This window comes from Zootoca vivipara, chromosome 8, assembly GCF_963506605.1.
Source record: "Zootoca vivipara chromosome 8, rZooViv1.1, whole genome shotgun sequence".
Classification (NCBI taxonomy): domain Eukaryota; kingdom Metazoa; phylum Chordata; class Lepidosauria; order Squamata; family Lacertidae; genus Zootoca; species Zootoca vivipara.
Window position 1 is genome coordinate 76,300,348 of NC_083283.1, and position 14,473 is coordinate 76,314,820.

Below are 14,473 nucleotides of genomic sequence, written 5' to 3' on the forward strand. Positions count from 1 at the left end.
AGAGTAAAAAAAACCTGTGAATGTGCTAAAGGAAAATCCAAAATATCAGAAAAGATATGGGAACTATTATGCATTCTTTCATGGTTTAATTTAAATGATTTTTTTTTTTTTAAAAGAAGGAATGTCAATCTGCTTAAAATCAACTTTTCGCTGTTGCAAGAATTCATACTGGGGAGGCTACAAGTTGTAACCAGGTCGGCTGGAGCTAGTCTTGACAGCTAAATGTACGGAATTTGGATCTGCTTCAGCAAGCAAGTCAAAAGATTGAAAGAGCAACTTTAGAAGTGGAGAGAAGGACCTCTGGGGTTCGTGTAGGAGGGAAGCAGCTGTCAAAATGGATTGTGGGTTGGAGAGATGGACACCCAAAGCCCAGGCTGCTTGGTGTTGTAGAATTCAGTCCGTGCTGCTTGCCTGAAAACAGTCAGTTTGGTTTGATAAATAAAACCAAACATGAAAGAAATATAAAAGCTGTGAAGGGCACAGTCTTGTGGGCTATTTTCCTACTTCAGTTTTTTTCTTTTTACCACAGTCAGATCTATGGCTAAGGCTGTTTGCCTAACTGAGATTGTTAGAGATAAGCAAGCAAAATGCCTCTCAGGTATGAGTTGCAGCTATGTGAGGGGCTTGAAATTGGAAGTTCCAGATAGGACACCGATTTTAATTTCATATGGGTTTTTTTTCCAATAAGATGTTTGCTCTGTTTATAGCCTTATGACAATGAAGTGTTTTCTTCCTTCATCTCCCTAGCCTCGAGAGATCCACGCCTGTACTCCTGCCCAATCTACAAAAAACCAGTTCGGACAGATCTGAATTATATCGCCGCAGTGGACCTCCGGACCACCCAACCTCCGGAGCATTGGATATTGCGTGGAGTTGCCCTTCTGTGTGATGTCAAGTAATGTTAAGAGAATACCTGCATGTTCTTAAAGTGTTGCCACCCACCCACCCACCCAAGGCTTTTAGAACAGCCTTTTCCTTCACATTCTTCATTTGAACATCCACATCACAAGGAAATAGCTAGGTGACTGGTCACAGGGTTGCTTGTTGCTTTTTAAAAATCAACTATATCAAGAGTATCTCTCTATTCTTCTACTTTGACTTTCTTTCAAAGGTTAATGGGCTTGATCAAATTTCCCAGAACTAGAAAGCTCGCTGAATACTTGCTCTCATTCATCTCTAAGGGGCTTTATTTTTTTGTCACTGAAGTGTGCTTGTAAACATCAAGTTAAGTGACTAAGTATATACGCAGAGCAAGCTATCTGGCACTGTGGCCCACTAGTGTGATAAATAAATGGCAATTTCTATAGAGCGAAAAATATAAAATGGAGTGCCACTTTCCACATAAAATGTACCCGCCATATGCACAGCAGTTTAAACCGACCCGTCAGTGTTGTCAAGGCTGGTTTGCGATGGTTCTTCAACTAGCCCTGGCTTGGGGGTCCTTTCTGGGACACTTGAAATTCATGGGCTACAATTCAGAAAGAGCTGCAGCCCTATTGAAATCAATCAGGAGTTAAGTTATGAACAAACAGCCTCTGGATTATACCTACTCTCCCTGACATAATTATAGGGAATGGAGTCCTTAAGCAAAGTTCTGGAATGTTGTACCAGAATTACTGAAGGTCCCAAAATGGGGAAGGGGGACGCTACCACCATCTCTTTCATTTTATTTTCGTATCTTCGCTCTTTATCATTCCTATCCTGTTCTCCTTTTCAAACCTCTCTCACTACTAGTGTAGTTAACATTTCATGTTTGGAGTCAGCTGAAGAGAAATGTAAATCATGCCAAGCAATTTGACTCTGTCACACTCCATGTCAAATCGTATTTCTCAATTGTAAGCTACTCGGTGAGAGTGTCTAGAATTTGTTTTAAAGCATCCTGCCTCAGTCTCAATGAAAGAAAAGTCCAAATCTCAAATGTGTTTTGATTATATTTTAAAACTTCCATGTATGTAAGCAGCCCGTGGATAGAATGAAACCCATTAAAGTTAATGTGCAGTGTTTTTGTTCATAGGCACCAAAATTCAAAACATTTTTTTATGCTCCTTGTCTTTGGTTTTTCCATCTCATTGCAGAATCAAATATTTGATAACCCTAGGCAGCCCTCAATTTTTCAGTGGTTCAGTATATGAGTTACATGACTCTCCTTCCTTGGAGGTTTTTAAGCAGACGTTGGCTGGCCATCTGCCAGGGGTGCTTTAGCTGAGATTCCTGCGTTGCAGGGGGTTGGACTAGATGACCCTTGGGGTCCCTTCCAGCTCTGTGATTCTGTGACTACAAAATGCCTCTGCCTTAAACCTTGGAGGGTTTAAGACCAGTCGATAGATAATATTGGTCAGATAGACCAGTGGTCTGACTTAATATATAAGGCACATTACATATGCAGAGTAAAGCTCTGAAATGCATGGATATTGTTCAAATGTCCAGGAGCCAAACTGAGACAAGACATGGCTGATACATGACATTTCACTGCCCTCCAGACTTCATTCTCCCATAGCAACAGTTTAGTGATCTTCTTAATCTGAATACCTATATAAAAAAACCCTAGTCTTCCCTCTCTTGCTTTCCCCTGTTCCCCTATATGCAAATTCTTTCATGATTTGAACTTTTGAAATGGAATAAATATTGCAAAACACTTCATGGAAATGTGCCTAATTGATTCAGAGCGAGTTGCTGTGTTATCTTGGCATAGAGCTTAACCTTCCTGAGGGTGAAGGGTGAAGAATTACTGGTTCTTTTGTATTGATTAGTGATCTTTAAAGACATTGACAATGGAGAGCAGCATAAGTTAGTCACACTTTGTAAATGGATTCACTTGACACTGGACTCTGCTGGCAAAATAAATTCTGAATGAGGACTGCATTCATCATTGTAAGGGGTGCTGCAGTGGTTAGCAGATATTTTCACACCCAGAAAATATTTGCAGGTAGTGGAAAAACTAGCCCCCCCAGGATGAAAGTGACTTGCATATATCACAGGAGAACATCAAGAGCTAGAGCGACCAAACAGAGGAAACACTGCTTTTTATATGAACACAAATACACAATCACGAATTTGTAGGAATCTAACATTTCCATTTATGATTATGCGCGAAAGAGAAGTCTTTCCTTTTACAAAAAATGAACGCTGGAATCTGTTTTCGAATCACTGATTGTAATTGGCGTGTTGATAGTGATTGACATTGCAGAATGCCATTTGTGCGCTTGTGGAAAGCATTTAAATACAAAGTCAAATTTATTTATATTAGAACACATTTGAAGAAGAATGCGAACAGATTTTTGTTTATTCCAGCAGTATGGGATGTTGCAGATTGCACTGGCAAATCTGCTTTGATGGTACCGGACAAGAGCAAGTCCTTTTTAGAAAGTTTCTATTGCCTGTTTGTTATTTAGGCAGGCAGATAAGGAATCAACAGCTCCTGTTCTAGATAACCAGGCAGATGTTCTTGATCTGCATCAGGCCTGGAGAGCTTGTGACTCACCAGCCGAACACAAATTGTGTCCTCCCTAAATGAGGGCACGTGTTGCGGTGAGACCTGGAGGCTGACCTCCTGGTTGTGGGTGGGTTTATTGGATAGCCACAACACCCGATTGGTAGGTCCCTCATTGTTGGGTGTAATCTGGCCAATGGGTGCAGTGTAAAACGATTGAGAGACCTATATATAAACCTATGCACGTGTCCCAGAGCTTACTCTTTCAGCTTCTGCATCGGGGCACCCGCCCACCTCTCCCTATTTTTGGAGCATTTTTCGTTTGACCTTGCTATGCTGTCATGTGTCGCCTGTCGTTGGGACAGGGGCACAGCAGGAATTTCCCCCACTTGGCTGATTGGTTGTGGCCATTTGGGTTTCACCTGCCACATAGCATTTCATCACAACTTGTAAGGTTGCGGATAGGCACTGGTTCATGTGATAGGGATGGGGGAACGGTCTCGCCATCCCTATGTGAAGGGTATTCCGTTAAAGAAATCCAGGGACTCAACTTGGTTTGGTAAACCCCTGAGAGGGGTTGTGCCCGTGCCTGAGTCCAGGGGAGCAAACAGAGTCTGTTCCGGGGCTTCCTATCTACCTCAGGTGTTCACCCTTGGCTGACCTATGATGGAGCTCTGGGTCAGCGCTACCTGCAAGGGTTTAGGGAGCTAGTCGAACCAGAGCCTATGCAACCACTCACTTTTCTGTAATCAATAAAGTTGTGGCCTAAATTCTGCCAAAAAATAAAAAATAAAATTTGAGTCAAATGTGTCTTTATTTAAGGGGGAGGTCTCTGGGTCTGAACACGAAACTAACCAACTATGCAGTGTGGCCCACTAAGGTATTGGGGGAAAAAGCCTATTTGTGCCTGAGACTGCAAGAAATTGGAGTTATTAAGCACCTAACAGACCAAAGCGCATGTCTGGTGTGTTGACCGGGACTTGGTGGGTCACCTGCTATGCAAACCTCACATGCCTGTAGCTCTTGGCTGCTTTCAAAAAAAAAAATGCCCCCCTGCTTTCTCCCGCTCAGCTCCAAACAGAGAGTTTGGAATAGAAAAATCAAAGTGAAGGCTGTGCTTGAGCCTGCCCACATGTGGTCTTTGAGCACATTTCTTGCCTTTACTGCATTTTTTTGAACAGCACAAGGAAATCATGGAGCCACATTCTGCAATATGCTATTTTCAAAAGCAACATATAGCTCTGATCTTTACCTTCCCTTCACCTGTGAATCACCACAAATGTATGTCTAAAGTTCAGGTAGGAAATTCATATGCCATTGAATTCTGACTGCAAATGACCTGTTTTACTCAATAATTGGGGGGGGGGGACGACAACCCAAGAAATGTGAGTTTATCTTGCCTTGAATGTCATGCATTGAGTGAGAATGTAATTGTTAAATAATAGTGAAAATGAGTCCACTTTTCTTTTCAGCAAATTTGCTTTACTGCTCTTCTTTTCCCTTTTCCCTTTCTGTCACCTCTTGATCTCTATTCTCACCATCCTTTGCCCCATCTCAACATTAAACTTGATTTTTACTCATCTTGTTTTGCCATCCTTTCCTCATTCCATGGTTCATTGTATTCTGTAGTTATCCCCCCTCCCCTTCAGGAGTTTGAAAAGAACCAAGAACAATATGTTAAAAAGCCAGGGTTTTGCTAACTTCTTAACCAATTAAACTCTTGGTAAACTCTTGGTGATACGGAACTGATCAGTTGAGTCTATTTATATGCCATCTTTTCATAGCGAGAGATGCCCCAAACCAGCTTCCAACAAGCATTCCAAATGTCAAAATACAGAGCATGGGGGTGGGAGAAGTCAGTTAACAAAACATATCAATAAATTCAAAAAGGACAGAAATCAACACAGAATATATTCGATACTACAGAAGATATAAGCTAGACTTAAATACAAAGCAAAATTAAAAATTAAAAATGTTGACCATAAAATTCTAGGTGCTAGTAATACTGCGTCCCAGGGAATGTCTCTGAACATGATGATGATGATGATCACAGACAACATGGGACTAATAATGTTCTAACAAAATATTTCTAGCATGTATTATTTCACAATTCTTAAACAGAAAATATGTAACGGAGTCACAAATAATAGAAGTCAATCAACATTGCATGAGCAAAATTAGAAAATGTAGCCAATCAGTATCATAGAGGCAAACAAGCCTTTCAACAGTCACAATCCTGTAACCGTAATGGTAATGGATGCTCCAAACGTAGAACAGTTTTTCCGGATGACGAACTGTTTTGATAGTAACTCTTAATAATAATAATAATAATAATAATAATAATAATAATAATAATAATAATAATATTTTATACCCGCCCTTCCCGGTTTAAAAATCGGGCTCAGGGCGGCTAACAGCAAATATAAAATATTGATTAAAATATGACTTAAAAACAGCATAAAACACAACATAAAATGCAGCATCAGTATCAATAAAATTCAAAAATTCAGGGGTCATTTTGGAAAGAAAAAAACCCCAGTCAGTAAATATCAAATGATCACCAGGGCTAACTGGCCAAGTTGGTACTACTAGGGCCAGCAAGGGGACTAGAGAAGAATTTAAATGTGGGCTCCGAGAAAGGGTTTCTTCATAGAAGAGGAAAGGGGGAAAGGGGAATGGAGGATCAGGCTAATTCAAATTGAAGGCCAGGTGGAATAGCTCTGTCTTACAGACCCTGCGGAAGGAGATCAAGTCCTGCAGGGCCCTAGTCTTGTGGGACAGAGCCATAGCTGTCAACTTCCGGATTGAAAAATAAGGGATCAGCAGCAGCGCAGCACCGGAAGTCGCTCAGACATGGGCAGAGCGGCACCGGAAATCAGTTCTGTGCATGTCCAGACATGCGCAGAAGTGACTTCCGGTGCCGGGCTGCCCGTGTCCGCATGTCTGGGGCACCAGAAATTGCTTCAGCACATGCCCGGGCATGCACAGAGGCAATTTCCAGCAGCACTCGGACGGCAGGAGCTGCTTTCTTATAAATCCGGGGCATTTACGGGATATTTTGCAATTCGGGATAACAGCGGGAATTGGATTTAAATACGGGGGTTTCCCATGAAAAACGGGAGACTTGACAACTATGGACAGAGCATTCTACCAGGTCGGAGCCATCACTGAAAAAGCCCTGGCCCTGCTGGAGGATAGTCTGGCTTCCTTAGGGCCTGGGACCTTTAAGCTATTATTATTCATGGACCTTAGGGTCCTCTGTGGGACATACCAGGAGAGACAGATAAATCAGCAGATAAATGGTCCTAAGGGGGTACATCAAGTAGCAAAGGATCAGCACTCACTTAGAAGTTCAGCTTACTACACTTCTAAGTGAGTGCTGACCCTTTGCTACTCGATGTACCTCTTAGGACCATTTATCTGCTGATGAATTTTTTGTCTCTTTGATACTGATTGACGACATTTTCTAGTTTTGTTCATGCAACATTGATTGAGTTCCATTATTTGTGACTCCATTACATACTGGTATTTTCTGTTTAAGAATTGTGAAATAATACATGTTACAAATATATTTTTAGAACACTATCTGCCTGTGATTACTCAGAGTTGTCTGTTTTGCAACACAGGGGATATCCTTTGGTGTATATCCCAGGGAACCTCAGCAGCCTAGCTTAATTAAGAGGGGAGCAGACATCTCACCAGGCTATATGACATACACTTGGAAAAGTCTTCCTTCCTTTCATTTTATTCCTGGGTAGTTTACAACTTGCACAACAGATCAAGATCATGGGTGACCATTATGATATAAAACTTCAGATAAAAAATTCCTCGCAAAGTTATGGTAATACAGGAGGATATCTATGCGCTCATTAGCAACTATCCATGTTATATCCACACCTTCCAAAAGCCTGGGCAAAGAGGGATGACATAAAGAACAGCACACCACAGGGCATATGGAGGTGATTAATTTTTTTAATTGGCCTGGCTAAGTTCAACCACCCTATGCAATTGTTTAAGTACTTTGCTAAGTTTAACTCACTTCCTTCAGGATCAAACAGCCTCCAGTATTGCCATGATTTTGAAAGCTCCAAGGAGAAATATCCAATTTTAATGCAGTAATATAAGATAGCATTATGGATGGTTGTGTATAGTGCCAAGGGTTTATATGAATAATTTCTGCAGGTCTGTAATGGTCTGTAATATTAATTACGATAGGATATAACAAATTCTTGATACCGTACCTTAATTCAAATGCTTTTTCCAGAAACTCAAAATCACCTGGAGAGATTAATACAATGGTACCTCGCAAGACAAATTTAATTTGTTCCGTGAGTCAATTCGTTTTGTGAAAAATTCGTCTTGCAAATCACGGTTTCCCATAGGAATGCATTGAAATTTCTTTTTTTTGAGGTTCCGGTTTCCGCTGGCAGGAATGGCGGACCTGTTTTCCATCCCTCTGACCTTCGTAAGGAATTTGGCGGTTGCTAGGGGAGTAAATGGCAACCCCCTACCCTCTCCGGGGGTTACGGAGAGGGGCCGCTGGCCCGCGATGCCCCCAGACCCACTCCGACTGTTTATGGAGTGGGGGGAGCTTGGGCTGAAAAGCACTTACGAGGGCCAGGACTCCCGGACGCTAATCTGCATGGCGGGGATTTCCATGGTTAAAGAAGATAATTAGGCTTAAATCTATGGACATACTTCAGAAGGAGGGGAAGAAGCGCTGTTTACTGCTGAGAAATTTATGCTGCTGAGGGAGAGGAGTCAAAGGCTGTATTTCATCTGGAAGAAGGATTGATGGGGACGGAGCGATAAGGGAAGTGAGTTTTTTTTAATTTTTCTTCATATGAGTTACTTCGTACCTTCCCAGACGCGATGTCCTGGCTTGTTTGGAGTGAAAGAGAAGCAAAAGACTGTGTGAGTTGAACTTTATAAACTGTTGTTACTGAGCATATTTTTTAAAGATGTGGAGTTGCCGATGAGAAAAGCCCCCCCCCCCCTAGTCGGACGGAAGGAGTGCCTAGACGCGTTCGGAGGATTTATGAGCTGTGACGCACTTTGAATTGGAGCAGCGACCTGAAGCTAAGTTCAGCTATAGGGCAAGGAGATCCATTAATTTACCAAGAGTTTATGGTTTGATGTTTGGGTCTTCTGCCTGGAAAAGCTGTAAATTTTATAAAGATCGTTAATCTACATGGCTATGAGAGAAAACGAAAGTGATTTGAGCTTTTTAAGATGGCGCTGCTTCGACGCAACAGGGAGCTCCAGACTAAGAAGATTTATGGGGAGGCTGGACTGATTAACCCACACAGGAGAAAGAACATCTGTGAAACCTTGTTTGATATTTATCTCAGCAGCTGGGAAACAATCGGTTGAAAGTGGAAAACATCTATGTGACTGTAAGGGGAAGATCTGGATTATTATGAACTTGGAGAGACGATTTGAACTTTAGAAAAAAGACGGCAGTGGACGGTTGCGAGGAATCCCCAATTTCTTGAAGCATGGGAACCCAAAAAAAAATTCTCTAGATGATTTGGCATAACATTCGGTTTGATTGATATATATATGTGTATAATTTGAAATAATGAATGTGATATAATTGGTTTTAATTGGAAAATTAATAAAAATATATATTTTTTTTAAAAAAAAGAAATTTCTTTTTTTGCCCATAGGAACGCATTAATTAAATTTCATTGCATTCCTATGGGAAACCGCGATTCGCAAGATGAGTTTTTCGCAAAACGAATTCGTCTTGCGAGTCACCATCAGACCGCAAGACGCATTCGTCCTGTGAAAAATTTGTCTTGCAGGGCATTCGTCTTGCGAGGTACCACTGTACCGCCTTATCCTATCTGCTGTATCAATACAAGGTGGCTTTTGAGGTGCTAAATGTCTATAAACAATATGTTGCGGTAATCCCACCTCAGAAACCTTGCAGTGTTTCACTTTCCCCCAATTCACTTTCACTGGGATTGCAAAGACTCCAGTGCCATTGTAATGAAACTCTTAAAAGACAAACAAAACCCGCCCCCATTGGATAGGCAGGAGGAAAGTCCATTATTTTAGTAGAATACATGGAGTATGAAATGGTACACGTTAGGGCAGAAAGTTTTGCATATTGCTTAAACCCATTTTGGGGCCAGATGTTACAAAAGTATGGAGGGTTAAAATGCTGGAAATAGCAGCTTTTGAATTAAAACAGGTTTTTGTGTGTGTGCGCGCGAAAGTATTCAGAGTGAAATGAAAAACATTTTCATGGCAAAAGATGTTAGCTGGATGTTGTTGAATGCTGACCATACAAGAAGCAGCAGATTTGAACAGGAGCTGTAGGAACTACATCACAAATATTCTGCCTTTGTTGTGGGTAGTTTACCACTCCCCACACTCCAAGAAATGAAGTATCTCTCTCTCTCTCTCTCTCTCTCTCTCTCTCTCTCTCTCTCTCTCTCTCTCTCTAACGCTAAAAAGGAAAACTTCATCCACTGCTAGTTTCTGCAGGATTGTAAGCTTAAAATAATTCTATAATGCAAAAATATAAAATGTAAATATTGAGGGGAATCAGTGTCTAGTCCCCCAAGACCTCCTGCCAACAATGTAAAGCTTCTGTTGACATTTGTGTTTGTGTGTGGATTAAATAACTATTCCTATGTCCAAAAACAGGGAGATGAGTGTAATGAGTGTCCTTCACTACCTCGACAGCCGGCAAAGGAAGGGGCAGAGGAGGGAGAGGGACGAGAGGCTTCTCAGCATTTCTTCCAGCTTTTAACTCTTTGCCGTGTTGGTCCTTGGGATTCCGTGGCATTAGCCGCAGAATCATGGTAAGCAGTGAATGATGTTAGGAAGGGATTGCGTCCCCGATGATACATTTCTATTGCTGTTTAGAATAGATAGTGTGAAGCCCTTCCATGTCTCTATGCTGTGCGACATGGCACTGAGTTCTTTTCTTTGGAATTGCCATCTTGTGTTCATTCGCTTTTTTGGACAGTCCATAAGAAGTTGTTACCAAAATGATTCCACTCCAATTTTTTCTGTGTTGTCCTCTCACATTTTTTTTCCAGACCTCGATGACAGTGCTTTAAAATAAAATAAAATAAAATAAAATAAAATGCAATTGCAGTGCTGATCTGCCCAATGTGAATAGGCTAGGTCAGGCACCCCCAAACTGTGGCCCTCCAGATGTTTTGGCTTACAACTCCCATGATCCCTAGCTAACAGGACCAGTGGTCAGGGATGATGGGAATTGTAGTACAAAACATCTGGAGGGTCGAAGTTTGGGGATGCCTAGGCTAGGTGCTACTGGTGGGTTTTTTTTAGGATAGTTGTGTCTTCAGTTGAAAGTTCATTTCTTTCAAGTTCAGCCTGTTCTTCTATTTCCTCTTTAGTATATCTGGAAGATGAGGGGTGGATTGCTCCCCATGGCAATTGGTGGGTAGATAAAATTACTCCTTCCCCTTAAAAGCAGTGAATAATAATAATTTTATTTGCACACCCACGCCCATCTGACTGGGTTGCCCCAGCCACTCTGGTGCTTATTTTGCTATAAGAAGGGGAAATTAATGGATGGAAACGATCTCTCATTTGTCTCATCCCTGTGTGAGCAGAATCTGACAAAGAATCGATTCATATCCTTGCCTACCCTATCCTGGATGATGCTTTTGGCCATGATTGTAGAGAGTAACAATGGGATGCAACAGAACCCCAGGGACATTTCTGTCCTATGTCAGTGTTCTCTTGAATGACAGCAGGTTTCTACCACTGCCACCACCTTGATTTTTTTAAATAAAATAATAATTGAAGAGAAATGTGGAAATGAACAGTATTAAGTGCAGCTCTGGTAGATTCTGAGTTATGGGACAGGCCTTGTTTTGAAGGCAGGTCCACCTAATGTGGTGGGTTAGACAGCAGCTTAAAGCACCAGTGTTGGAACATGGATTAGGATTGAACCTTCAGATCTTGGAGCCCCATCCTGCCTTGTTCTTGGTTTGTCCTCTGCCATTAACTTCCACGCAGCTACCTTCCCTGCTCAGCCTTGGGTGATTCATGGAACTGTGGTAGGCAATGGGCAGTGTGGGTCAGAGTATGGGACCTTTGTATTTCATGGGCCTTCAGCTGCCCAAAGATCTTGACCCAGAGCCTCAATTTGTGCAGCTGTTGTGTCTTCTCCCCTCTCTAATATTGTGGAGCCATCTCATAACAGACTCCTCCCTTTTGTTGGTTACCTCCCCGATACAAGTTGTCACAATGAGCTCAGAGAGTTGCCGTGGAAGTTTCCTTTCTCGTTGGCCCAGGCGGCAAATCTCCCGACTTGTTAGCATAATAACAGAAGTATTTCAAGTAGAAATAATGCACAAATGATTAGGTAATGAGGAGATGGTGATGGCGGAAATCACTGCTTAGAAATTGTTAAATGGCAATACATTCCCCCCAAACCCAGATCAGACAGGCCAAGAAGAATTTAATTTTCTGCCCACTTAAATGTACATAGAAATGTCTTCTTTTCGGAGTGCTATTTCATTGGCCATCTAATTGACTAGTAAATAGAAACTTTAGCTTTCCTTTTTCCTACGCAGCTTGCAATTTCTTCTCTGATTTCTGCCTAAGTGTGCTTTGTGAGGCTTCGTTGATGTGATTCTGAACCCCGTAGCGTGTGGCATGCATACGGTAGCCAGCTATGATGTGTTACAAATGCTCGGGAGAAGAAAAAACATCAGCTTCAAGGCCTGTTAACTAATTCATGCATTGTTTCATTTTGTTTTAAAATCTCTCTCTGTAGGCATTGCTAAAATGACTGTAAATTCCTTTCCAGATTGTGAACAATATATGCATTACATTATTGCAATAGCGCAGCTCTCTGCTAGGGCACACATGCAAGAGAACTTCTAGTGTGCCAGAAGAAATAAAAGACTCCTGTGATCCCAAAGTGCCCAGAAGAGACTGCCGCCCACATCTCTGCATGATTTACTGGGATTGCCTCTTTCCGATCAGCCTCAACTCAGGGTGATTGGATCATATAATCCCTCCCCAGGGAGGGGACATAACCGACATAGTCGAATTACCTGCTTTCAGAAGAGGCATGCCTAGAACAGTGACTTGTGCAGTTCTAAGGGCGCTTCCAGACAACCCGTTTCTTGTGCATTCATCCTCATTGGTTTTGCAGGGAGATTAGATGACACTGGCTATTCACAGAATCGCAGACCTGAAGGGACACGAGGATCATCTGGTCCGAACCCCTGCCATGCAGGAATCTTTGGCCCAATGCGGGGCTCAAACCCACAATCCAGAGAGTAGGAGCCTCGTGCTCTACCGACTGAGCAACGAGCATTCATTCTGATTTGCTTGCGGGGAGGTTAGGCAACATTGCATCAGCAACATTGCATCATTTTCCCTCCCACAAAAACTTGGCTCTTTGGGGGGGAGCGGGTTTGCTGCGCAAGACCTCCTAATCCATTATAATGGTGCAAGCTGAATTTGCAGGCGTGTGATTGAATACCACCCCAAAACAGTGACGGTCTGGAAGCACCCTGAGTTCTCACGGAATAGCTCTCACTGTTTTTCTACATTCCCACTAATATGTACTCAACCACCTGAGTTGGAAGCGAAGTATAAGAACTTAAGGGGATCAGGCCACAGCAGGGACTGGATCAAGCCAAAGGCCCATCTAGTCCAGCAATCTGTTTTCACAATGGCCAACTGGATGCCTATGGGAAGCCCAATAGGAGGACCTAAGTGCAACAGTACTCTGTTTACTTATGGTTCCCAGTGACTTGTATTTAGTGGCATTCAGCCTCCAACGATGGAGGGAGAACATAGCCATTATGGTTCGTATCTTGGAGAGAAGACAACTAGGTTAAAGGGGTGATGCCTTTCACATCTCCAGAAATATGTCCCCACCCCCCCACCCCCCCGGTTACATAGGTATAAAACACTCAGAATTTAGGACTGTATATGCCATAGAGCACTGCAGGGGGCGGCTGGGGCCAGAGAAGTGAATTATGACTTTTATTCTCTCTGAAGTTCCAAAACTCGCTCCTGTCCCTAGTCAGCACAATTGTGCTCTAATTCCAGGTTTGGTTGGAGCTATGAACAGGAGCAGGCCTCCTAGAGACTGCAAAGTTTTGTTGTACATTACACTATACGTTTAATGCACATTCAAAGCACATTCTTTCCCTCGGAGAATTCTGGGCGCTGTAGTTTACCCGCTCAGAGATTTACAATTCCCAGCAGCCCTGAACAAACTAAAGTGCCCATAATTCGAATGTGCTTTATAGTGTGCACGCAGCCTTATTCTCTCTAAGAGTGGATGCTTTTGGATACAAGAGTGAAGTTGTTTCTCCTGTTTTCAGCCAGGAAAAAGGTGTGCCTCGGCTATTTAAACGTTTCAGCAACATTGCTTATTAAAAAGAGTTGCATTGGTAGGCATTTGTATTTTTTTTTTTAATATGGAGTTATGGGGCGAATGTGATGCTTGCCTTACAGGATCAAATCAACTGCACTTCCTCTGAAAATGGAAGTTGATAGACTTCTCCTCTTTGCATTTTCCTAATCCTTTAAAAAAGTCAAGCTAATGACCATTATCACATCTTACGGCATTGAATTTCAAAGGTGAACCACAATCACACAGAAGTGTGTGTTTGTGTTAAACATCCAGAAGGATGGGTTGGGTTCCCAAAATGGAAATGGTAGGCCTTTGGTTTTAGAATGAGGGTTGTGTCTGTCAATTGTGGTGCGCTAGGATATTATTTTCCCTCAAATGGTGATCACCTTGAGAAGACTGCGTGAATTTTACCTCTGGTGGATGGATGTGGCACCTTCTAATGGGGATCACCAGAATAATAATAATAATAATAATAATAATAATAATAATAATAATTTTATTTATACCCCGCCCTTCCCAGTCAAGACCGGGCTCAGGGCGGCTAACAACAAGAATATCAAAGCAAGCTTAAAAGAAACAATTCAATTAAAATGCAGATTAAATACAATGTTAAAATTCAATTTTAAAATTAGGAACCTACAAGTGCAACCTCATTGAAATATCTGTAGGAT

The 14,473-nt window shown here is 42.0% G+C and overlaps 1 protein-coding gene across 2 annotated transcripts in view; it reads left to right on the forward strand.

Moving 5' to 3' along the window:
• Positions 1-13,858, forward strand: part of DNAH5 (dynein axonemal heavy chain 5) — a 151,871-nt gene extending 138,013 nt beyond the window's left edge. For both annotated transcript variants that reach the window (XM_035125561.2, XM_060278039.1), the window contains one exon: positions 748-13,858. In XM_035125561.2, the coding sequence (XP_034981452.2) occupies positions 748-899 (152 nt within the window). In that variant the 3' untranslated portion in view covers positions 900-13,858. The remainder of the gene's footprint in view (positions 1-747) is intronic.
• The last annotated feature ends 615 nt before the right edge of the window (positions 13,859-14,473 follow it).